Genomic DNA, 24,690 nt, shown 5'->3' with positions numbered 1-24,690 from the left:
CTGGAGGAGGTGAGCTCTCAGTAGGGCCTTGAAGGGAGGAAGAGAGGATGTGGGGAGGGAGGGCATTCCAGGCCAGAGGGATGACATGGGGCAGGATGGGAGCAGCCTCATTCCCACTCCCCTGGAGAAGCACTGGCAGGGGGCAGCGTCACCTTGACAAAAAACAGGTCGTTGAAGAGGCAGAGGAGTGGAGGGGCCAGGGCCCTGCCCAGCTGGTCTTGCAGGTGCTGCTGGCGTTGAAGGGCAGGGCACAGGTCCAGCCCCAGGAAGATGGCCATGAGGGTCTGGGCGGTGTACAGGTGCCGGCCCGCATCCGCTCTGGTCAGCTCCATCGTCACCACCCTGTGGGAGGCCCGGCAGTCAGCAGCCCCCAACCTGGACCGGTGAGGGTGCCGTCCTCAGAGTCCAGCGGCGGGGGCTTGGGAGGCAAGCGAGGGGCTCAGACATCACCAGGGAGGAGGTGGGGAGCTGAGGTCTCACCTGCGCCCCTCTGCCCGGGCTAAGTGGGCTGCTTCTGCCAGGAGCCGGCTCTTCCCCGAGCCCTGGGATCCTTGGTACACAATCAGCTGCCCCTCTCGGGTTGGCGTCCCGCCCCGCAGGGCCTTCTGGAAGGGTGCCAGCTCCTGTGCCCTCCCTGGAGAGAGACTGCTTCTCTGGGGGGAGGGGAACGGCCCAGTGGGGCCTGGGTGGCCCCTCTCCAGACTGATCCTGGGGCTTCCCAACTGTTGCCCCCCCACCCCGCGAGAGGAGATTGCCCATGCTGCTGCAGCCTGGCTTCCCGGGAACCAACAGGGGCAGGGGCTGGGCCCCCGCGGTGGACAGCCAATGTGGGCAGCCAGCAAACAACCCCAGACCCTCGGACTTTCAGCTCAAGGCCCACCAGTCCCGCCAGCCCACCAGGATGGCTGACCGAGAAAGTCAGTCTCTGCCACCTTACCCAGGAGGGCTGGAAGCTCGGAGTTTTCTAGGAGAAGACCTCTCTTCCCGAACATCCTGGTCAAAGGGAGAACAGGCAACAGGCCCTATCAACCTAGCTCTTGAGAGCTCCCAGGGATAGTGCCTGCATAGCAATAATAATAATAATAATAATAATAGTGGCATTTATTAAGCTCTTACTAGGTGACAGACACTGAACAGAGAAGCAGTGTGGCTCAGTGGAAAGAGCAAGGGCTTTGGAGTCAGAGGTTATGGGCTCAAATCCCGACTCCACCAATTGTCAGTTGTGTGACTTTGGGCAAGTCACTTCACTTCTCTGGGCCTCAGTTCCCTCATCTGTAAAATGGGGATTAAAACTGTGAGCTCCACATGGGGCAACCTGACCACCTTGTATCCTCCCCAGTGCTTAGAACAGTGCTTTGCACATAGCAAGTGCTTAACAAATACCATTATTATTATTATTATTATTAACTAAGCGCTGGGGTGGGTTCAAGAAAATGGGGTTAGACACGGCCCCTGTCCCACATGGGGCTCGCAGTCTTAATCTCCGTTTTCCAGATGAGGTAACAGAGAAGTGAAGTGACTTGTTCAAGGTCACACAGCAGACATGTAGCGGTGTTGGGATTTGAACCCAGGTCGTTCTGACTCCCAGGCCTGTGGTCTATCCCCTAGGGAACTCTGGAAAGCAGGGAAGGAGAAGGAAGGGAGGAGGAGAGGAGGAAGGAAGCAGATGAATGGTTTGGGGGACTCTGGGACTCCAAGACCTGAGAGGTCCCTGGCTGGGGTGAGGAACAGGAGCCCGTGGGCCTGGCCGATGATGGGCTGCCTTCTCTCTGACCCTGTTAACCTCAGGGGAGCCCTTGGGCTGAGGCTGATCAATCAATCAATCAATCAATCAATCGTATTTATTGAGCGCTTACTGTGTGCAGAGCACTGTACTAAGTGCTTGGGAAGTACAAGTTGGCAACATATAGAGACAGTCCCTACCCAACAGTGGGCTCACAGTCTAAAAGGGGGGAAGTACACCAGGAGCCATGTGGGAGAGGAGGGGAAGAGAGCCCAGAGACAGAGAGCTGAACCCACCCCCTCACCTGGGTTACTGGCATGCAGAGAAGCAGCATGGCCTAGTGGTTAGAGCATGGCCTAGGAGTCAGAAGGACCTGGGTTCTAATTCCGCTTCTCTGGACCTCATCGGTAAAATAATAATGAAGGCATTTATTAAGCACTTACTTTGTGCAAAGCACTGTTCTAAGAGCTGGGGAGCATACAAGGTGATCAGGTTGCCCCATGGGGGGCTCACGGTCTTCATCCCCATTTTACAGATGAGGTAACTGAGGCACAGAGAAGTGAAGCGACTTGCCCAAGGTCACCCAGCTGACAAGTGGTGAAGCCGGGATTTGAACCTATGACTTCTGACTCCCAAGCCCTGGCTCTTTCCATTGAGCCATGCTGCTTGATTGAGACTCTGAGCGCCATGTGGGACAGGGACTGTGTCCAACCCGATTTGCTTATATCGACCCCAGTTTAGTACAGTGCCTGGTACGTAGTAAGCGCTGTACAAATACTGCAGTTATTATGCTTATGCAACCCTTCACCAAGGGGCACTAACCTTTCTGCCTGGAGGCCCAGGTATTCATAGATCGGCCCCGGCTGGGAAAAGTCTTTCAACTTTTTCTCCGGCAGCTTTCTGAAGGAGCTGGGTGGGAGCAGACAGCGGAGGTAGGTCGCCTCATCGCAGGTCACCTTGCCCGGGAAAGTCGCCACCATCCTGGCGGCCAGGCTCATTGCCCGGCCGATGACTGTGAGCGGGGAGACCGCGGGAGAAGGAAGAGTTAGCTGGGGTGAGGAGGAGGAGCGAGCCAGAATTGGGAGGAGAGGGGGTCGGGGGGAGGAAGGGGAGCAAAGCAAAAGAGGGGGAGCCAGCCAGTGCCCCCCCAGACCCCATGGCTCCAGTGCTGGGGCAGGAGAGGGTCTCCCTGGAAGGACCATGGTACCCGTATATTCGTGTCTGGCTTGGGCCCCCACCAGGCCACAGAACGCAGGACTGTAGGCAACTCCGATGGTCACGGGCCTGGAGCGGAGAGACAATCAATCGATCAATCAATCAATCATATCTATTGAGTGCTAACCCTGTTCAGAGCACGGTACTAAGCGCTTGGGAAAGCACAATATAATAGAGTTGGTAGATGTGATCCTTTAGACTGCAAAGGGAACATGTCCACCATTTCTGTTGTATTGTACTCTCGCACATTATAATAGAGTTGGTAGATGTGATCCTTTAGACTGCAAAGGGAACATGTCCACCATTTCTGTTGTAGTGTACTCTCCCAAGTACTCAGTGGCTCAATGGAAAGAGCCCAGGCTTGGGAGTCAGAGGTCATGGGTTCTAATTCCGGCTCCACCACTTGTCAGCTGTGTGACTTTGGGCAAGTCATTTAGCTTCTCTGGGCCTCAGTTCCCTCATCTGTAAAATGGGGATTAAAACTGTGAGCGCCCCGTGGGACAACCTGATCACCTTGTAACCTCTCCAGCGCTTAGTAAGTGCTTAACAAATACCATCATTATTATTATTATTACAATGATCTGAACATAATAAGTGCTCAACAAACACCATTGATTGATTAATTGGGTAGGGACCGTCTCTATATGTTGCCAACTTGTACTTCCCAAGCGCTTAGTACAGTGCTCTGCACACAGCAAGCACTCAATAAATACGATTGATTGATTGATTAATTGTCTACAAGGAGCGTACAGTCTAAAGGCGGACCACCCCTTTCTGCCCACCTGTTGGGGCAGCTGCAGTCCCTGAGGAGGAGGAGAGTCTCAGGGGAGGTGATAACCAGTCATTCCCCATGTCTGTCCCATGTCTGTCTAACTCTTCCGGATTTCTCCCTTGGCCTCCTCTCTTCCCTCCAGATGAGGCCCTGCCACAGACTCAGCCCTGGTCCTCCCCAACATGCTCCCTGCCCACTGTCCATCCACCCGCTCCCCTCCTGCCCCAGGGTGGGCAGTGCCACTTCTGCTCACTCAGCCGAGGGCATGTTCTCCCAACAGGCGTCCCAGATGGTGCGGGCGCTTTCCAGGGCCTGGGCCCCCTCGTCCGGCTGCTTGTCCCCAGGAAGGCCAAACACATAGAGCAGCTCACAGGCCTGTGGGTGACACGGGAACCAAGAATGAGTAGTAAGGGCCTGGTGCTTAGGGGCCTAGGCTCCCCACCCTTGCTCTCCCACCCCCAGCTGATCCCACTCTTCCAGGGTCCCAGGGCTGGGAAGGATGGCCTGGAGATTCGCGAGTCTTGGATTCTGTCACTTAATACAGTGCCCTGCACACAGAAAGCACTCGGTAAATACAATTGAATGAATTCTGTACATAAGTATATATGTTTATACGTATTTATTACTCTATTTTACGTGTACATATTTATTCTATTTATTTTATTTTGTTACTATGTTTTGTTTTGTTGTCTGTCTCCCCCTTCTAGACTGTGAGCCCGCTGTTGGGTAGGGACCGTCTCTATATGTTGCCAACTTGGACTTCCCAAGTGCTTAGTACAGTGCTCTGCACACAGCAAACGCTCAATAAATACGATTGAAGGAATGAATGAATTCTGCCACACAGGAGAGTCCCATTGATGCCCACAGCCCAGTCTGGGCTGCGTTCCTGCGTAAGGCCTGCTCTGAAAGGACAGGCACGCTGAGCCGTACATGGCCAGTGGGGTCACGGGCTCAGTTCTCAATGAAACTTGAAGTCCCAGTAGCCTGTGACTTTCTGGCCATGTGTAGGGCAGGGCCTCAGCCAGAAACTGACCCCAAAAGAGGGAGTAATGCCAGTCAGGTCTGGACTGTCCACTTTTTTTTGTTATGATGATAGTATTTGTTAAGTGCTTACTATGTGCCAGGCACTGTACTAAGCACTGGGGAAGATACAAAGTAATTGGGTTGGACACAGTCCTTGTCCCACATGGGGCTCACAGTCTTAATCCCCATTTTAAGGTTGAGGGAACTGAGGCACAGAGAAGTTAAATGACTTGCCCAAGGTCACACGGCAGACAAGTGGCAGAGTCAGGATTAGATCATCATCATCATCAATCGTATTTATTGAGCGCTTACTGTGTGCAGAGCAATGTACTAAGCGCTTGGTAAGTACAAGTTGGCAACATATAGAGACAGTCCCTACCCAACAGTGGGCTCCCAGTCTAAAAGGGGGAGACAGAGAACAAAACCAAACATACTAACAAAATAAAATAAATAGAATAGATATGTACAAGTAAAATAAATAAATAAATAGAGTAACAAATATGTACAAACATATATACATATATACAGGTGCTGTGGGGAAGGGAAGGAGGTAAGATGGGGGGGATGGAGAGGGGGACGAGGGGGAGAGGAAGGAAGGGGCTCAGTCTGGGAAGGCCTCCTGATCCCAACTCTAACCGTAGCCCAGGCCCGTGTGTGGTCTAGTGGACAGACCACGGGCCTGGGGGTCAGAAGGAGCTGGATTCTAATCCCTGCTCCGCCACTTGTCTGCTCTGTGACCTTGGGCAAGCCATTTCATTTCTCTGTGCCTCAGTTCTCTCCTCTTTAAAACGGGGATCGAGACTGTGAGCCCCGTGTGGGACAGGGACTGTGTCCAACCCGATTTTCTTGTATCCAACCCAGCACTTAGTACAGTCCCTGGCACATAGTAAACACTTAACAAATACAAACACAGTAAGCGCTCAATAAATACGATTGAATGAATGAATGAAATACCACAATTATCATTAATATTATTATTATTCCCAAGTTTATCAATCAATCAATCATATTTATTGAGCGCTTACTGTATGCAGAGCACTGTACTAAGCGCTTGGGAAGTACAAGTTGGCAACATATAGAAACAGTCCCTGCCCAACAGTGGGTTCACAGTCTAGAAGGGGGAGACAGAGAACAAAACCAAACATATTAACAAAATAAAATAAATAGAATAGATATGTAGAAGTAAAATAAATAAATAAATAGAGTAATAAATATGTACAAACATATATACAGGTGCTGTGGGGAAGGGATATGATACGTGCTAAGCGTTTATTATGTGTCAAGCACTTTTCCAAGCACTGGAGTAGTTTCAGGTTAATTAGGTACTTCGGCTTGGCTGGGCCTTTCTGTTGACGGCACTACCATCCTTCCTGTCTCACAAGCCCACAACCTTGATGTCATCCTCGACTCCGCTCTCTCATTCACCCCTCACATTCTATCCGTCACCAAATCCTGCCGGTCTCACCTCCGCAACATCGCCAAGATCTGCCCTTTCCTCTCCATCCAAACTGCTACCCTACTCGTTCAAACTCCAATCCTATCCCGACTGGATTACTACATCAGCCTCCTTTCCGATCTCCCATCCTCCTGTCTCTCCCCACTTCAATCCATACTTCACGCCGCTGCCCGGATCATCTCTGTGCAGAAACGCTCTGGGCATGTTACTCCCCTCCTCAAAAATCTCCAGTGGCTACCAATCAACCTACTTATCAGGCAAAAACTCCTCACCCTTGGCTTCAAGGCTATCCATTCCCTCGCCCCCTCCTACCTCACCTCCCTTCTCTCCTTCTCCAGCCCAGCCCGCACCCTCCGCTCCTCTGCCACCGCTAATCTCCTCACCGTGCCTCGTTCTCGCCTGTCCCGCCGTCGACCCCCGGCCCACGTCCTCCCCCTTACCTGGAATGCCCTCCCTCCGCACATCCGCCAAGCTAGCTCTCTTCCGCCCTTCAAAGCCCTACTGAGAGCTCACCTCCTCCAGGAGGCCTTCCCACACTGAGCCCCCTTTTCCCTCTCCTCCTCCCCATCCCCCCAGCCCTACCTCCTTCCCCTCCCCACAGCACCTGCATATATGTATATATGTTTGTACATATTTATTACTCTATTTATTTATTTATTTTACTTGTATATATTTATTCTATTTATTTTATTTGGTTTATATGTTTTGTTTTGTTGTCTGTCTCCCCCTTCTAGACTGTGAGCCCGCTGTTGAGTAGGGACCATCTCTTTATGTTGCAAACTTGTACTACCCAAGCACTTGGTACAGTGCTCTGCATACAGTAAGCGCTCAATAAATGTGCCCTGGGTTGGGGTGGGGAATCGTCTCCCACATTGTTTCCCTCTTTTCTTAAACTATCAGATAAAAATAAAGATGATCATCCTAACTGTGGGTATTTGTTAAATGCTTCCTCTATGCCAAGCAGTGAGCTGAGCGCCAGGGTCGATCAGGTAGAACATCATTCATTCATTCATTTAATTGTATTTATTGAGCACTTACTGTGTGCAGAGCACTGTACTAAGCACTTGGGAAGTACAAGTTGGCAACATGTAGAGACGGTCCCTACCCAGCAGCGGGCTCACAGTCTAAAGTCATCATCCCTGTCCCACATGTCATCAATCGTATTTATTGAGCACTTACTGTGTGCAGAGCACTGTACTAAGCACTTTGTGGGTCATGTGGGTCACGGTCAAAGGGTGAGGGAGAACAGGTAATTAATCCCCATTTTTCAGATGAGAGAATTGAAGCCCAGAGAAGTTACAAGATGTGCCTAGGTCGCACAGCAGGCAACCCAAGTCTCCTGACTCCCAGTGCTGTGCTCTTTCCACTAGGCCACACTGCTTCTCAGCACCGTGGAGATGATTAACACTGAGTCATGAGGCTTTGGGCAGAAGGCCTAGGGGGGCTGGCATCCCTCTGCCCCCTCTCCCCCAGACTCACATTTTGGGATACGAAGACTTTGTGCAGCCGGCCGCCCCGCGGGCCAGCGGACAGGACCGTGTGGCGGATTGCCTCCTGCACCCGCTGGCACTGGGGCAGCAGCCGAACCGTCTGCCGAAAGTCCAGCCGGACAAAGACTGCGGTCACGGGGCGCACTTCTGACAGGAACTCCTTGGGCTGGCCGTCATCCAACTGCAAGGACCCAGGGGGTCAGAGGGTCCCCAGGCTGGGGCACCACATTTGAGGCCTGTGAGGGGCCTTACTCAATAATCAATCAATCAATCAATCGTATTTATTGAGCGCTTACTGTGTGCAGAGCACGGTACTAAGCGCTTGGGAAGTACAAGTTGGCAACGTATAGAGACGGTTCCTACCCAACAGTGGGCTCACAGTCTAGAAGATAATAATAATAATAATAATAATAATAATAATAATAATGGCATTTGTTAAGCACTTACTATGTGCAAAGCACTGTTCGAAGCACTGGGGGAGGATACAAGGTGATCAGGTTGTCCCACGTGGGGCTTACAGTCTTCATCCCTATTTTACAGATGAGGTAGCTGAGGCTCAGAGAAGTTAAGTTCATTCATTCATTCAATCGTATTTATTGAGCGCTTACTGCTTACTGCAGAGCACCATACTAAGTGCTTGGGAAGTACAAGTTGGCAATATATAGAGATGGTCCCTACCCAACAATGGGCTCACAGTCTGGAAGTGACTTATCCAAGTGACTTGCCCAAGTGACTTGCCCAAGGTCACACAGCAGACATGTGGCGGAGCCGGGATTCGAACCCATGACCTCTGACTCCCAAGCCAGTGCTCTTTCCACTGAGCCACGCTGTTTCTGTATTCTAGCAGCCCCGGGGAACCACCTGTCTACTTCTCTGGGCCGGCTCAGAAGCCCTGACGGGGAGAGAAGCGGAACCAGTCGCATTCACAGACCAAGACAGAAGGAGGACAGATATAGCCAGAAAAAGACGCTCAGAGGCAGAGAGAAGCAGACAACAGGAAATAGAGGCGGACATCAACATAGAAGTAGCCGAGGCAGAAGTAACAGCAAAGACACCAAAAGCTCAGAGTTGGAGCAAGAAAACATGTTTGGGAAGCAGTGTGGGCTAGTAGAAAGAGCACAACCTCGGGAGTCAGAGGACCTGGATTCTAATCCTAGATTTCCCACTTGTCTGCTCTGTGACCTTGGGCAAATCACTTAATAATAATAATAATAATGGTGGTATTTGTTAAGTGCTTACTACGTGCCAAGCACTGTTCTAAACACTGGGGTAGATACAAGGTAATCAGGTTGTCCCACGTGGGGCTCACAATCTTAATCCCCATTTTTACAGATGAGGTAACTGAGGTCCAGAGAAGTGAAGTGGCTTGCCCAAGGTCATACAGCAAACAAGTGGAGGAGCCGGGATTAGAACTCACGTCCTCTGACTCCCAAGCCCGTGCTCTTTCCGCTCTCTGGACCTCAGTTTCCTCATCTGTAAAATGGGGGTTCAATACCTGTTCTCCTTCCTACTTAGACTGTGAGCCCCATTTGGGACAGGGACTTCTATCAACCAACCCCTCCAGCGCTTAGTATAGAACTTGGCACATAGTAGGCACTTAAAAATATTATTGTTATTAATATTATTATTAAAGAGTCAAACTGAAATACGAGGTAGGACCACGTGTAGAGCAATAAACAGGTAAGACAGAGAGACAGTCGCAAGGCAGAACAGAGAAACAGCTCCTGAGAGAAGAAGCAGAGGAAGAGAGGGAGAGGGAGAGAGTGGGAAAGAGTCAATCAATCGTATTTATCGAGCGCTTACTGTGTGCAGAGCACTGTACTAAGCACTAGGGAGAGTACCATATAACAATAAACAGATACATTCCCTGTCCACAACAAGCTTACAGTCTAGAGGGGGAGACAGACAATATAAATAAATAAATTACAGAAACGTCCTTAAGTGCCGTGGGCTGGGCAGGGGGTGAAAGAGCTGGGGAGATGAGAAGCCCAGAGATAAGGGAAGTTGGAGGAGAGGAAGACTCCTGAGGGCAGAGTGTGAGAGGAGATTGAGTGGGGTTGGGAGAAGGGAAGCGAGTCAACACAATTAGCAGGTGAGTTTGCATGTCTGTCCACATGCAAACTGAGCTCCTTGTCTTCCCTCCCAAACCTTGTCCTCTCCCTGACTTTCCCATCTCTGTTGACAGCACTACCATCCTTCCCGTCTCACAAGCTCGCAACCTTGGTGTCATCCTCGACTCCGCTCTCTCATTCACCCCTCACATCCAAGCCGTCACCAAAACCTGCCGGTCTCAGCTCCGCAACATTGCCAAGATCCGCCCTTTCCTCTCCATCCAAACCGCGACCCTGCTAATTCAAGCTCTCATCCTATCCCGTCTGGACTACTGCACTAGCCTTCTCTCTGATTTCCCATCCTCGTGTCTCTCTCCACTTCAATCCATACTTCATGCTGCTGCCCGGATTATCTTTGTCCAGAAACGCTCTGGACATATCACTCCCCTCCTCAAAAACCTCCAATGGCTACCGATCAATCTGCGCATCAGGCAGAAACTCCTCACCCTGGGCTTCAAGGCTCTCCATCACCTCGCCCCCTCCTACCTCACCTCCCGTCTCTCCTTCTACTGCCCAGCCCGCACCCTCCGCTCCTCCACCACTAATCTCCTCACTGTACCTCGCTCTCGCCTGTCCCGCCATCGACCCCCCGGCCCACGTCATCCCCCGGGCCTGGAATGCCCTCCCTCTGCCCATCCGCCAAGCTAGCTCTCTTCCTCCCTTCAAGGCCCTGCTGAGAGCTCACCTCCTCCAGGAGGCCTTCCCAGATTGAGCCCCTTCTTTCCTCTCCCCCTCGTCCCCCTCTCCATCCCCCCGCCTTACCGCCTTCCCCTCCCCACAGCACCTGTATATATGTATATATGGTTGTACATATTTATTACTCTGTTTATTTATTTATTTATTTATTTTACTTGTACATTTCTATCCTACTTATTTTATTTTGTTGGTATGTTTGGTTCTGTTCTCTGTCTCCCCCTTTTAGACTGTGAGCCCACTATCGGGTAGGGACTGTCTCTATGTGATGCCAATTTGTACTTCCCAAGCGCTTAGTACAGTGCTCTGCACATAGTAAGCGCTCAATAAATACGATTGATTGATTGATTGATTGATGTTCACTCAGACACTCACCACTCACCTTCTCCGCTCGCCCCCGGCCATATAGAAATACCTTCCTCAGGATGTTTTCCATCACAAATCCGCGCAAGGCTTGCTCACGGCCAGGGCTTGAAGACCAGTCCGGGGCTTTCCTCAGCTGGGCTGGGAGAGGCAAGGGGCACCCTCGGGTCTGCAGGGAGGAGAGCAGAACCGCCTTCGGCCCCCAACTCCCCTCCCTTTGTTCCCAGACACTCACTTGAGCTGGTCGGGTAATGGGGCAGGTAATCGATGCACTTCTCAAAGTGCTCATCGAAGTCAGGTAGGCCGCCAAGCCGCAGGTCTCTCAGCTGGAGGAAGGTAAAAAGCACTTGGGTTCTCTGCCCATTCCGTCTGCGGTCCCCCTCATCTCTCCAAACCTGTCCCCTGACCCCACAAGTTCCTCATCCCTCCGACCTCCCCTCCTGCTCCTAACCCAGGCTTCTTCATCCCACTGACCCCTGATCCCCTCAACCCTCCAACCCTGTCCCCCAACCCCCATGGCCTCCAGACAGGCCACTGACCAGCGTGCCCCAGGCTCGGGGCTGAAGCCAGCTCCCGGCCCAGCCCAGGCCCGGCTACCTTCACGGCCTCATGGTCCCGGAGGCCCTCAACCTCAAACAGGGCCTGGTCGCACAGGTGCCAGCAGCGCTGGGTCAGCACAATCTCGTTGGCCTTTGCCAGGCTCCAGGCCCGGTGGGCGTCGTCCACCTCGCAGCCGGTCACCACCAAGAAACGCCTCTGCTCGTCACCGACCACAACCCGGGAGATGGGGCCCGCTGCCAGGCCTGACCCGCAGGAAAGGGGATGATGTGGGCCCAACACGAGGGCCGGGCCGCAGCAGGGGCAGAGGACCCAGAGCCTCAGCTTCTACCCATTCCCACCTTTGGGCAAGTAGTTTTTCCTGTTTCATCGGATAACAAACTGAGGGCTGGGCCTCCATCCCAAACTGCAATCATACATCCAGGGCCCCCTCAAAACCATCATAAACTCAGACCTATTCCTGGACCTCCCAAACTGCTATTATACACCCAAGTCTATCCCAGCCTGTCCAAAACTATTATATACCCAGACCTATACCAAGGCCCCCTCAGAGCTATCATAAACCCAGGCCCATTCCAGGACCCCTCACAACTGCTATCGAACCCAGGTCTGTGAGTACCCCCGAAACTCCTATCCCAAATGGGGCTCACAGTCTTCATCCCCATTTTACAGAGGAGGTAACTGAAGCACAGAGAAGTTAAGTGGCTTGCCCAAAGTCACACAGCTGATAAGTGGCGGAGCCAGGATTAGAACCCACGACCTCTAAGCCCGTGCTCTTTCCACTAAGCCACGCTGCTCCTCCTATATCCAGGCCTATCCCAGGATGCCGGGCAAACTGCTCACATACACCCAGGCCTAATCCAGCCCCCGCAAAAAACCACTATCAACCCAGATCTATCACCCAGGACGTTCTACACTATCATAAACCCAGGTCTAACCTAACCCTCCCCCAAACTGTTATCCAGGCACTGCCCCCAAAACTGCTATCATACATTCAGGACCCCCCAAACTACTTCCATACATCCAGGCCTATACCAGAGCCCCTTTCTGACCCATCCAGGAGTCAAGCAGGGTGTGACCACTTCCTCAGTAGCCAGGCCCTGTCTGAGGCTGGTATGGGACCAGCCCAAGGGCACAGGGGTCGAGCTAGGGGGTGGGGATCATGAGTAGGGCTCGGGGGGGAAGTTATGCTCCAGAAGTGATTATTAGCCGGTCACCCCCTTCTAAAGCTGGGGAGCTGGTGCAGCTGGAACTCCCCTGAGGTTCCCAGGCCCCTGACACCTCTGGTTGTCCCCCCCACCGCCCTCCCTCAGGTGCCCGCTGCGGGTGGCTACCTATTTTCAGCTGGAGATCCTTTCCGGCCTTCAGGTGGCAGACACCCAATGTCTCCTGCAGTTCTAGACAGCACTTGGACACCAAGGTGATGGTGTCCTTCAGGTGGCTTCGCTCCACTGTCCACAGGGCCAGCAGGGCCCCCCCTGTGGACATTATATATTGCCAACTTGTGCTTCCCAAGCACTTAGTACAGTGCTCTGCACACAGTAAGCACTCAATAAATACGATTGATGATGATCCAGAGGAGGACTGAGTGGTCACCCCTCCATTCTGCTCCCCGAGACCCACTCCTTTCCTGCTTCTGGGGTGGGCACATCCCAGGCAGGGCCACAGGGCAAGGGTCCCTGAATATGAACATGAATAGGCCTAGGTTATAATTCTTAGTATTATTTAGTAATAATACTAAAATATTCTTAGTACTATTCCACTGGCGACTAAAAGTCACCCTGAATGGGATCCACTGGCAACAGCTGCCTCTCTGGGGGAATGGAAGACAAAAAACGGGGAGTCCTTAGGGGCCCCCACAAGTAAAAGCCACTGGGATTGGATCAGATGGGGGGGACGGGGCTGGGGGCGGGGGAAGTGTCACAACACAGATGCCTCTGCTGGACCACCGTGGCCACCCTGGGACCCTGGAACTGGCTGGCAACCTCGCTGGGGGAGTGGGGAGTGTCCATGGGGGTCATGCCAGAGAAGGTATCCAGCTCCCCTGCCAAGCTCTGATTATAGAGCATGGCTGGAGCTGGCTGGGCCATGAACTTCTGGAAGGGAGGAGGAAAAGGAGAAGGGGGGAGGAGTGAAAGGGAAACGACACAGTCCCTTTCTGCCCCTCCACTGGACCCAGAGGTAACTCCAGATCTGGAAATCCTCAGGATTGTGAGCTGCCATCCCATTCCCTAATCCCGGGGGGCGGGGAGAGAAGAGAAGGCAGCAGAATGCCGAGGTGTCAGGAATTCTTGATGGGCAAGTAGCCACAAGGGGGTATCTTCTCCCAGGCTGTAGGTCCAATTTCCACTAAGGGAATTCTGCAGAGAATGTATCAGGTGCATTTCCCGGGGCCTGGGTGTCTTCCCACTGCTGGGTAGGGACTGTCTCTATATGTTACCAACTTGTACTTCCCAAGCGCTTAGTACAGTGCTCTGCACACAGTAAGCGCTCAACAAATACGATTGATGATGATGATGATGATGATGGGGGGTGGGTAGTTATCCATCTACTCTGCCCTCAGAGGGTTTGGGGCCCTGTGGGCTGCCGCGGTTATCCTGCTCCTATAGTTGGAGAAGGTTTCCGTCTGCCCTCTGCTGCCAGGAGGCGAACCATGCCCTGGTCTAGGACCTAGGGCCGAGAAAGGGCCATCTGTCCCCCTCTCCTGCTCCTGGGGCAGGACCACAGGACAAGACTCACTGGATATGAACATGAGTAGGCCTAGGAACTAATATTCTCAGTATTATTCCACTGGACTGCCAATAGCTGCCTCTCTTGGGGAGGGGAGGGTAAAGAAGGGGTGGCATTAGGGGGTTCCTCCCCATAAAAAAGGTAAGCAGACTGGAATACCTGTGATATTCAGGACGTCCCCTCCGAAGCATAGAACATCTGAGAGAGAGAAAGAGAGAGAGAGGAGAGAGAAATAGAGAGAGGAGAGAAATGGGGATGAGTCAGTGGAAGAGAGATTCCACCAGGCCCAGCCCACCTCCCTAATGATAGAGGAGCCCTCTGCTCCTCTGCCGCTAACCTCCTCACTGTACCTCGTTCTCGCCTGTCCCATTGTCGACCCCCGGCCCACGTCCTTCCCATGGCCCGGAATGCCCTCCCTCCACACATCCGCCAAGCTAGCTCTCTTCCTCCCTTCAAAGCCCTACTGAGAGCTCACCTCCTCCAGGAGGCCTTCCCACACTGAGCCCCCTTTTCCCTCTCCTCCTCCCCATCCCCCCCACCCTACCTCCTTCCCCTCCCCACAGCACTTGTATATATATATAGATATATATGTATAGATTTATTACTCCATTTATTTTACTTGTACGTATTTACTATTCTATTTATTTTGTTAACGATGTGCATATAGCTTTAATTCTATTTGTTCTGACGATTTTGACACCTGTCTACATGTTTTGTCTGTCTCCCCCTTCTAGACTGTGAGCCCGTTATTGGGTAGGGACCGTCTCTCTATGTTGCCGACTTGTACTTCCCAAGCTCTTAGTAAAGTGCTCTGCACACAGTAAGCGCTCAATAAATACGATTGAATGAATGAATGACATGTCGGTCAATCAGTGGTATTAATTGAGTGTTTACTTTGTACACTGTCCTAAGCACTGGGGAGAGTCCAATGTGACAGAGTTGGTAGACCCTTTCCCTGCCCACAGGAAGCTTACAGTCTTTCCTGACCAGGGTCAGATTGGTCCCAGAACAAGGCTGAGGGCTTCCAGCCTGGGTCTTAGTAGCCCAGGTAGCCCAGAGAGGTGACAGGCAGACCCGACAGGCAGTCAGGAGACCCAACAAGTCACTGGCTGGGCCCGGGGCCTTCAACAGAAGGACCTTCGCTGGTCACTCATAGCCAATACTCTGTCCTCCTTTCCCTGCCCCTTTCCTAAAGCACTGGGGTCTCTGGGTGTTGTGAGTTCCCTGGCTTCCAGCCCCCGCAACCCTGAGCTCTCAGGACAGTCCCAGCCTCTGGGATGTGCAGGTGATGGCCTATAAAGTCGACTTTAGAGGGAATAAAGGGAGGGGAGAAAAAAGGGGAGAGGGCAGAGAGAGAGAGAGAGAGACTGGAGAAGTGGGGATGGGGAGAGGAGAGAAAAGCACTGGGGCTTTCTGGTTGGGAATAATAATAATAATAATAATAATAATAATGATGGCATTTGTTAAGCGCTTACTATCATCATCATCAATCGTATTTATTGAGTGCTTACTATGTGCAGAGCACTGTACTAAGCCCTTGGGAAGTACAAACTGGCAACATATAGAGACAGTCCCTACCCAACAGTGGGCTCACAGTCTAAAAAGTGGGCTCACAGTCTAGCACTGTCCTAAGCACTGGGGGGAGATACAAGGTGATCAAGTTGCCCCACGTGGGGCTCACAGTCTTAATCCCCATTTTACAGAGGAGGTAACTGAGGCTCAGAGAAGTTAAGTGACTTGCCCAAGGTCACACAGCAGACATGTGGCAGAGGTGGGATTCGAACCCATGACCTCTGGCTCCAAAGCCTATGCTCTTTCCACTGAGCCACGCTGCTTTCCCAGGAGAAGACAGAAGACAGGGAAGACAGGAGACTCTGCAGCAAGCTGAGGTGGTTGGGCAGTAAGGGCTTACTGGGGCAGGATGGGAAGGGCCAAAAAAGGGGTGAGGATGAAAAGGGAAAGGAAAAAGAAAAGGAAACAACACCCCAACTCCAGAGAACATATATACATACCTTTAAATTGTTAATTGTATTATAAATCACTTATTTATTCATATTACCTCACCTCCCTTCTCTACCTCACCTCCCTTCTCTCCTTCTCCATCGCAGCCCGCACCCTCTGCTCCTCCGCCGCTAATCTCCTCACTGTACCTCGTTCTCGCCTGTCCCGCCGTCGACCCCCGGCCCACGTCCTCCCCCGGGCCCGGAATGCCCTCCCTCTGCCCCTCCGCCAAGTTAGCTCTCTTCCTCCCTTCAAGGCCCTGCTGAGAGCTCACCTCCTCCAGGAGGCCTTCCCAGACTGAGCCCCTTCCTTCCTCTCCCCCTCGTTCCCCTCTCCATCCCCCCATCTTACCTCCTTCCCTTCCCCACAGCACCTGTATATATGTATATATGGTTGTACATATTTATTACTCTATTTATTTATTTATTTATTTATTTATTTTACTTGTACATTTCTATCCTATTTATTTTATTTTGTTGGTATGTTTGGTTCTGTTCTCTGTCTCCCCATTTTAGACTGTGAGCCCACTGTTGGGTAGGGACTGTCTCTATGTGTTGCCAATTTGCACTTCCCAAGCGCTTAGTACAGTGCTCTGCACATAGTAAGTGCTCAATAAATACCATTGATTGATTGATTAATGTCAGTCTCCCCTGTAGACTATAAACTCATTATGGGACGGGAATGTGTCTGCTGTTTCTGTTGCATTGCTTAGTTCCAAGAGCTCAGTACAGTGCTCTGCGTACAGTAAGTGCTCAATAAATACCATTGATTGATTGACTGATTGGCTGGGGCTGCCCTGGAGTCGGGCTAGGCTTTGGAGAAGGACAAGGGTCATGTACTGTCCCCCTCTAGACTGTGAGCTTGTTGTGGGCAGGAATGCGACTATTTGTTGTTACACTGTAATAATAATAATAATGATGGCATTTAGTAAGCGCTTACTATGTGCAAAGCACTGTTCTAAGCGCTGGGGAGGTTACATGGTGGTCAGGTTGTCCCACGTGGGGCTCACAGTCTTCATCCCCATTTTACAGATGAGGGAACTGAGGCCCAGAGAAGTGAAATGACTTGCCCAAAGTCACAAAGCTGACAATTGGCGGAGCAGGGATTTGAACCCATGACCTCTGTCTCCAAAGACCGTGCTCTTTCCATTGAGCCATGCTGCTTCTCCTAAGTGCTTAGTGCTGTGCTTTGCACACAGTAAGTGCTCAATAAATATGATCGAATGAATGAATGAATCCCAAGCGCTTAGTACAGTACACTCAATTAATACCATTGATTGATTGACAGTTGGACACGGGCAAGGCAATGCTATGCCTGGGCAACCAACGCCTGAGGCCACCTCGGGTCATAATAATAATGAGGGCATTTATTGAGTGCTTACTATGTGCAAAGCACTGTTCTAAGCAGTGGGGAGGTTACAAGGTGATCAGGCTGTCCCGCGGGGGGCTCACAGTCTTAATCCCCATTTTACAAATGAGGGAACTGAGGCACAGAGAAGTGAAGTGACTTGCCCAAAGTCACACAGCTGACAATTGGCAGAGCTGGGATTTGAACCCATGACCTCTGACTCCAAAGCCCGGGCTCTTTCTACTGAGCCACGCTGCCTCTCTATGACCGCCTACCGTCACCACCAAGTAGCAGGTGGTTGTCCAGACCCCCCAAGACATGGGAGCTTTTAGTTTTAGGCCATTTATTGCTGACTCTAGTCCAATTGGTAGGTCTGCATGCCTAAGAATACAGCAGCCCACGTGCCAATGGCATACAAATTGGGAGCCAGAATTCATGGGTGCTAATCCTGGCTCCGCCACTTGTCAGCTGTGTGACTTTGGGCAAATCACTTCACTTCTCTGTGCCTCAGTTACCACATCTGTAAAATGGGGATTGAGACTGTGAGCCCACCGTGGGACAACCTGATCACCTTGTAACCACCCCAGCGCTTAGAACAGTGCTTTGCATATAGTAAGCACTTAATAAATGCCATCATCATTATTATTATTTATTCTGATGGTTCTGAGCCACCCGTGGGACAACCTGATCACCTTGTATCCTCCCCAGTGCTTAGAACACTGCTTTGCACATAGTAAGCGCTTAATAAATGCCATCATTATTATTATTATTTATTCTGATGGTTCTGAGCCCCCCATGGGACAACTTGATCACCTTGTATCCCCCTTATTTTACCTCCTTCCCTTCCCCACAGCACCTGTATATATGCATATATGTTTGTACATATTTATTACTCTATTTATTTATTTTACTTGTACATATCTATTCTATTTATTTTATTTTGTTAGTATGTTTGGTTTTGTTCTCCATCTCCCCCTTTTAGACTGTGAGCCCACTGTTGGGTAGGGACTGTCTCTATATGTTGCCAGCTTGTACTTCCCAAGCGCTTAGTACAGTGCTCTGCACACAGTAAGCGCTCAATAAATACGATTGATTGATTGATTGATTGTATCCCCCCCAGGGCTTAGAACAGTGCTTTGCACATAGTGAGTGCTTAATAAATACCATCATCATTATTAGCATTTATTCTGATGATTCTGAGCCCCCGTGGGACAACCTGATCACCTTGTATCCACCCCAGCGCTTAGAACAGTGCTTTGCACATAGTAAGCGCTTAATAAATGCCATCATCATTATTATTATTTATTCTGATGGTTCTGAGCCCCCCGTGGGACAATCTGATCACCTTGTATCCACCCCAGCGCTTAGAACAGTGCTTTGCACATAGTAAGCGCTTAATAAATGCCATCATCATTATTATTATTTATTCTGATGGTTCTGAGCCCCCGGTGGGACAACCTGATCAGCTTGTATCCCCCCCAGCGCTTAGAACAGTGCTTTGCACATACTAAGCGCTTAATAAATGTCATCATCATTATTATTATTTATTCTGATGGTTCTGAGCCCCCCGTGGGACAACCTGATCACCTTGTATCCCTCCCAGCGCTTAGAACAGTGCTTTGCACATAGTAAGCACTTAATAAATGCCATCATCATCATTATTATTATTTATTCTGATGGTTCTGAGCCCCCCGTGGGACAACTTGATCACCTTGTATCCCCCTCATCTTACCTCCTTCCCTTCCCCACAGCACCTGTATATATGTATATATGTTTGTACATATTTATAACTCTATTTATTTATTTATTTATTTTACTTGTACATATCTATTCTATTTATTTTATTTTGTTAGTATGTTTGGTTTTGTTCTCTGTCTCCCCCTTTTAGACTGTGAGCCCACTGTTGGGTAGGGACCGTCTCTATATGTTGCCAACTTGTACTTCCCAAGCACTTAGTACAGTGCTTTGCACACAGTAAGCACTCAATAAATACGATTGATTGATTGATTGCATCCCCCCCAGCGCTAAGAACAGTGCTTTGCACATAGTAAGCGCTTAATAAATGCCATCATCATTATTATTATTTATTCTGATGGTTCTGAGCCCCCCGTGGGATAACCTGATCACCTGGTATCCCCCCCAGCGCTTAGAACAGTGTTTTGCACATAGTGAGCACTTAATAAATGCCATCATCATTATTATTATTTATTCTGATGGCTCTGAGCCCCCTGTGGGACAACCTGATCACCTTGTATACCCCCCAGGCTTAGAACAGAGCTTTGCACATAGTAAGCGCTTAATAAATGCCATCATCATTATTATTATTTATTCTGATGGTTCTGAGCCCCCCGTGGGACAACCTGTTCACCTTGTAACCCCCTCATCTTACCTCCTTCCCTTCCTCACAGCACCTGTATATATGTATATATGTTTGTACATATTTATTACTCTATTTATTTATTTTACTTGTACATATCTATTCTATTTATTTTATTTTGTTAGTATGTTTGGTTTTGTTCTCTGTCTCCCCCTTTTAGACTGTAAGCCCACTGTTGGGTAGGGACTGTCTCTATATGTTGCCAACTTGTACTTCCCAAGCGCTTAGTACAGTGCTCTGCACACAGTAAGCACTCAATAAATACGATTGATTGATTGATTGTATCCCCCCAGCGCTTAGAACAGTGCTTTGCACATAGTAAGCGCTTAATAAATGCCATCATCATTATTATTATTTATTCCGATGGTTCTGAGCCCCCGGTGGGACAACCTGATCACCTTGTATCCCCCCCAGCGCTTAGAACAGTGCTTTGTGCATAGTAAGCTCTTAATAAATGCGATCATCACTATTATTATTTATTCTGATGGTTCTGAGCCCCCCGTGGGACAGCCTGATCACCTTGTATCCCCCCCAGAGCTTAGAACACTGCTTTGCACATAGTAAGCACTTAATAAATGCCATCATCATTATTATTATTTATTCTGATGGTTCTGAGCCCCAGTGGGACAACCTGATCACCTTGTATCCCCCCCAGCGCTTAGAACAGTGCTTTGCACATAGTAAGTCCTTAATAAATGCCATCATCATTATTATTACTTATTCTGATGGTTCTGAGCCCCCGTGGGACAACCTGATCACCTTGTATCCCCCCCCAGCGCTTAGAACAGTGCTTTGCACATACTAAGTGCTTAATAAATGCCATCATCATTATTATTATTTATTCTGATGGTTCTGAGCCCCCCGTGGGACAATCTGATCACCTTGTATCCCCCCCCCCAGCGCTTAGAACAGTGCTTTGCACATAGTAAGCACTTAATAAATGCCATCATCATCATTATTATTATTTATTCTGATGGTTCTGAGCCCCCCGTGGGACAACCTCAACACCTTGTATCCCCCCCAGCGCTAAGAACAGTGCTTTGCACATAGTGAGCACTTAATAAATGCCATCATCATTATTATTATTTATTCTGATGGTTCTGAGCCCCCCGTGGGACAATCTGATCACCTTGTATCCCCCCCAGCGCTTAGAACACTGCTTTGCACATAGTAAGCATTTAGTAAATGCGATCATCATTATTATTATTTATTATGATGGTTCTGAGCCCTCTATGGGACAACCTGATCACCTTGTATCCCCCCAAGCGCTTAGAACAGTGATTTGTACATAGGAAGCACTTAATAAATGCCATCATCATTATTATTATTTATTCTGAGGGTCCTGAGCCCCCCGTGGGACAATTTGATCACCTTGTATCCCCCTCATCTGACCTCCTTCCCTTCCCCACAGCACCTGTATATATGTATATATGTTTGTACATATTTATTACTCTTTTTATTTATTTATCTTGTACATATCTATTCTATTTATTTTATTCTGTTAGTATGTTTGGTTTTGTTCTCTGTCTCCCCCTTTTAGACTGTGAGCCCACTGTTGTGTAAGGACTGTATATGTTGCCAACTTGTCCTTCCCAAGCGCTTAGTACAGTGCTCTGCATACAGTAAGCGCTCAATAAATGCGATTGATTGATTGATTGTATCCCCCCAGCACTTAGAACAGCGCTTTGCACATAGTAAGCACTTAATAAATGCCATCATCATTATTATTATTTATTCTGATGGTTCTGAGCCCCCCGTGGGACAACCTCATCACCTTGTATCCCCCCAGCGCTTAGAACACTGTTTTGCACATAGTAAGCACTTAATAAATGCCATCATCATTATTATTATTTATTCTGAAGGTTCTGAGCCCCCCATGGGACAACCTGACCACCTTGTATCCCCCCCAGCGCTTAGAACAGTGTTATGCGCATAGTAAGCACTTAATAAATGCGATCATCATTATTATTATTTATTCTGATAGTTCTGAGCCCCCCGTGGGACAACCTGATCACCTTGTATCCCCCCCAGAGCTTAGAACACCGCTTTGCACATAGTAAGCGCTCAATAAATGCCATCATCATCATTATTATTTATTCTAATGGTTCTGAGCCCCCGTGGGACAACCTGATCACCTTGTATCCCCCCAGCGCTTAGAACAGTGCTTTGCACATAGTAAGCGCTTAATAAATGCCATCATCATTATTATTATTTATTCTGATGGTTCTGAGCCCCCCGTGGGACAACCTGCTCACCTGGTATCCCCCCCGGCGCTTAGAACAGTGCTTTGCACATAGTAAGCGCTTAATAAATGCGATCATCATTATTATTATTTATTCTGATAGTTCTGAGCCCCCCGTGGGACAACCTGCTCACCTGGTATCCCCCCCAGCGCTTAGAACAGTGCTTTGCACATTGTAAGCGCTTAATACCGTCATTATTGTACAAATGAACCAATTCAGCAGCCCCAGCACCTTTCTCGCTAGGCCTGTGAAAGGAATCTGCCCCGCTGGGCACCGAGGCCTTGGGAAGAACTTGGCTTCATGGGAAAATCCAGCAGAAAGTTGTTCAGGCGGTGGTATCCCCGCCGGGCCCACCCAATTACTCACGCTCCACGATGTCCCCGATGTAATGGTCGAAGCCGCTGACCAGCTCGTCCGCGCTGGGGTCCTGCTCCCAGTTCAGCGCGCCCGTCAGTGCCGTGAACCCTGCCAGCCAAGTAGAAGACACCGCCCAGCTCAGCCTGGGTAGGCCTCTGCAGCCAGGACCAGGCGAGCAGCAGCCCTGAGAGACCCTTTGTTTTCTTTGTCAATCAATCAATCGTATTTATTGAGCGCTTACTGTGTGCAGAGCACTGTACCAAGCGCTTGGGAAGTCCAAGTTGGCAACATATAGAGACGGTCTCTACCTAACAGTAGGCTCACAGTCTAGAAGGGGCTCACAGTCGTTGTTGTGGGTGTCGTTAAGCGCTTACTATTTGCCAGGCACTGCGCTGGGGTAGACACAGCTAATTTTTCTGGACATGTCCCACATGGTACGGCTAATTATTTTAGACACAGTCCACGTCCCACATGGGGCTCATTCATTCATTCATTCAATCGTATTTATTGAGCACTTACTGTGTGCAGAGCACTGGACTAAGCGCTTGGGAAGTCCAAGTTGGCAACATCTAGAGACGGTCCCTACCCAACAGTGGGCTCACAGTCTAGAAGGGGGAGACAGACAACAAAACAAAACATATTAACAAAATAAAATAAATAGAATAGATATGTACAAGTAAAATAAATAGAGTAATAAATATGTACAAACATATATACAAATATACAGGTGCTGTGGGGAAGGGAAGGAGGTAAGGCCGGGGGGATGGAGAGAGGGAGGAGGGGGATGAACAAATTCCTCAATCATTATTATTAGTCAATCAATCAATCGTATTTATTGAGCGCTTACTGTGTGCAGAGCACTGTACTAAGCGCTTGGCAACATATAGAGACGTTCCCTACACAACAGTGGGCTCACATTACTTGACGACAGGGATCATGCCTCCTTATTACACTCTCCCAAGTGCTCGGCCCATAGTAAGGCCTCAATAAATCCCACTGCTGGACCGAAACGAGTTTACGGTGCTCTGAAGGGGAGACCACTGAGCTCAGGAAGGGCTGGGGGGGAAGAGCAGCCTGGGGTGATGCAGAGTCAACTTTTGGTAGGAATTCATATTTATCCTATTTATTTGATTTTGTTAATATGTTTTGTTTGGTTCTCTGTCTCCCCCTTCAAGACTGTGAGCCCACAGTTGGGTAGGGACCGTCTCTAGATGTTGCCAACTTGTACTTCCCAAGGGCTTAGTCCAGTGCTTTGCACACAGTAAGCGCTCAATAAATACGATTGATTGATTGATTGATTAGAACAGTGCTTGACACAGAGTGAGCGCTTAGCAAGCACCTCTCCCAGCTCCGCCATTGACAGCTGTGTGACTTTGGGCCAGTCACTTCACTTCTCTGTCCCCCTGTAAAACGGGGATTAAGGCTGTGGGCCCCACGTGGGACCACCTGATCACTTTGTATCCTCCCCAGTGCTTGGCACATAGTAAGTGCTTAACAAATGCCATCATTATTATTATTATTATCATGAAAGACTGTGAGCCCACTGTTTGGTACGGACCGTCTCTATATGTTGCCAACTTGTACTTCCCAAGCGCTTAGTCCAGTGCTCTGCACACAGTAAGTGCTCAATAACACTCACCCCCTCCTACCTCACCTCCCTTCTCTCCTTCTCCAGCCCAGTCCGCACCCTCCGCTCCTCCGCCGCTAATCTCCTCACCGTACCTCGTTCTCACCTGTCCCGCCATCGACCCCCGGCCCACGTCATCCCCCGGGGCCTGGAATGCCCTCCCTCTGCCCATCCGCCAAGCTAGCTCTCTTCCTCCCTTCAATGCCCTATTGAGAGCTCACCTCCTCCAGGAGGCCTTCCCAGACTGAGCCCCTTCCTTCCTCTCCCCCTCGTCCCCCTCTCCATCCCCCCTTCTTACCTCCTTCCCTTCCCCACAGCACCTGTATATATGTACATATGTTTGTACATATTTATTACTCTATTTATTTATTTATTTTACTTGTACATATCTATTCTATTTATTTTATTTTGTTAGTACATTTGGTTTTGTTCTCTGTCTTCCCCTTTTAGACTGTGAGCCCACTGTTGGGTAGGGACTGTCTCTATATGTTGCAAATTTGTACTTCCCAAGCGCTTAGTACAGTGCTCTGCACACACTAAGCGCTCAATAAATACGATTGATGATGATGATGAATAAATACGATTGAATGAAATAAAGGAAAGA

General features: G+C 49.7%; 1 protein-coding gene across 1 annotated transcript in view; it reads right to left on the bottom strand.

Moving 5' to 3' along the window:
- The window catches only part of LOC119930988 (adenylate cyclase type 10-like), a 45,333-nt gene that overhangs the window by 20,182 nt on the left and 461 nt on the right, over positions 1-24,690 (bottom strand). Inside the window, exons 2-14 of the mRNA XM_038749822.1 lie at positions 22,469-22,567; positions 14,294-14,332; positions 12,739-12,882; positions 11,444-11,649; positions 11,082-11,172; positions 10,899-10,987; positions 7,669-7,860; positions 3,964-4,085; positions 2,931-3,007; positions 2,546-2,735; positions 938-993; positions 481-634; positions 153-342 (exon numbers count right to left, since the gene is read on the bottom strand). Of these exons, the coding sequence (XP_038605750.1) occupies positions 153-342; positions 481-634; positions 938-993; positions 2,546-2,735; positions 2,931-3,007; positions 3,964-4,085; positions 7,669-7,860; positions 10,899-10,987; positions 11,082-11,172; positions 11,444-11,649; positions 12,739-12,882; positions 14,294-14,332; positions 22,469-22,567 (1,649 nt within the window). The remainder of the gene's footprint in view (positions 1-152; positions 343-480; positions 635-937; positions 994-2,545; positions 2,736-2,930; positions 3,008-3,963; positions 4,086-7,668; positions 7,861-10,898; positions 10,988-11,081; positions 11,173-11,443; positions 11,650-12,738; positions 12,883-14,293; positions 14,333-22,468; positions 22,568-24,690) is intronic.

The sequence above is a fragment of the Tachyglossus aculeatus genome, chromosome 7 (genome assembly GCF_015852505.1).
Source record: "Tachyglossus aculeatus isolate mTacAcu1 chromosome 7, mTacAcu1.pri, whole genome shotgun sequence".
Lineage (NCBI taxonomy): Eukaryota > Metazoa > Chordata > Mammalia > Monotremata > Tachyglossidae > Tachyglossus > Tachyglossus aculeatus.
Note: the sequence above shows the minus strand (reverse complement) of the source record. Positions and strands in the feature narration are given on the sequence as shown.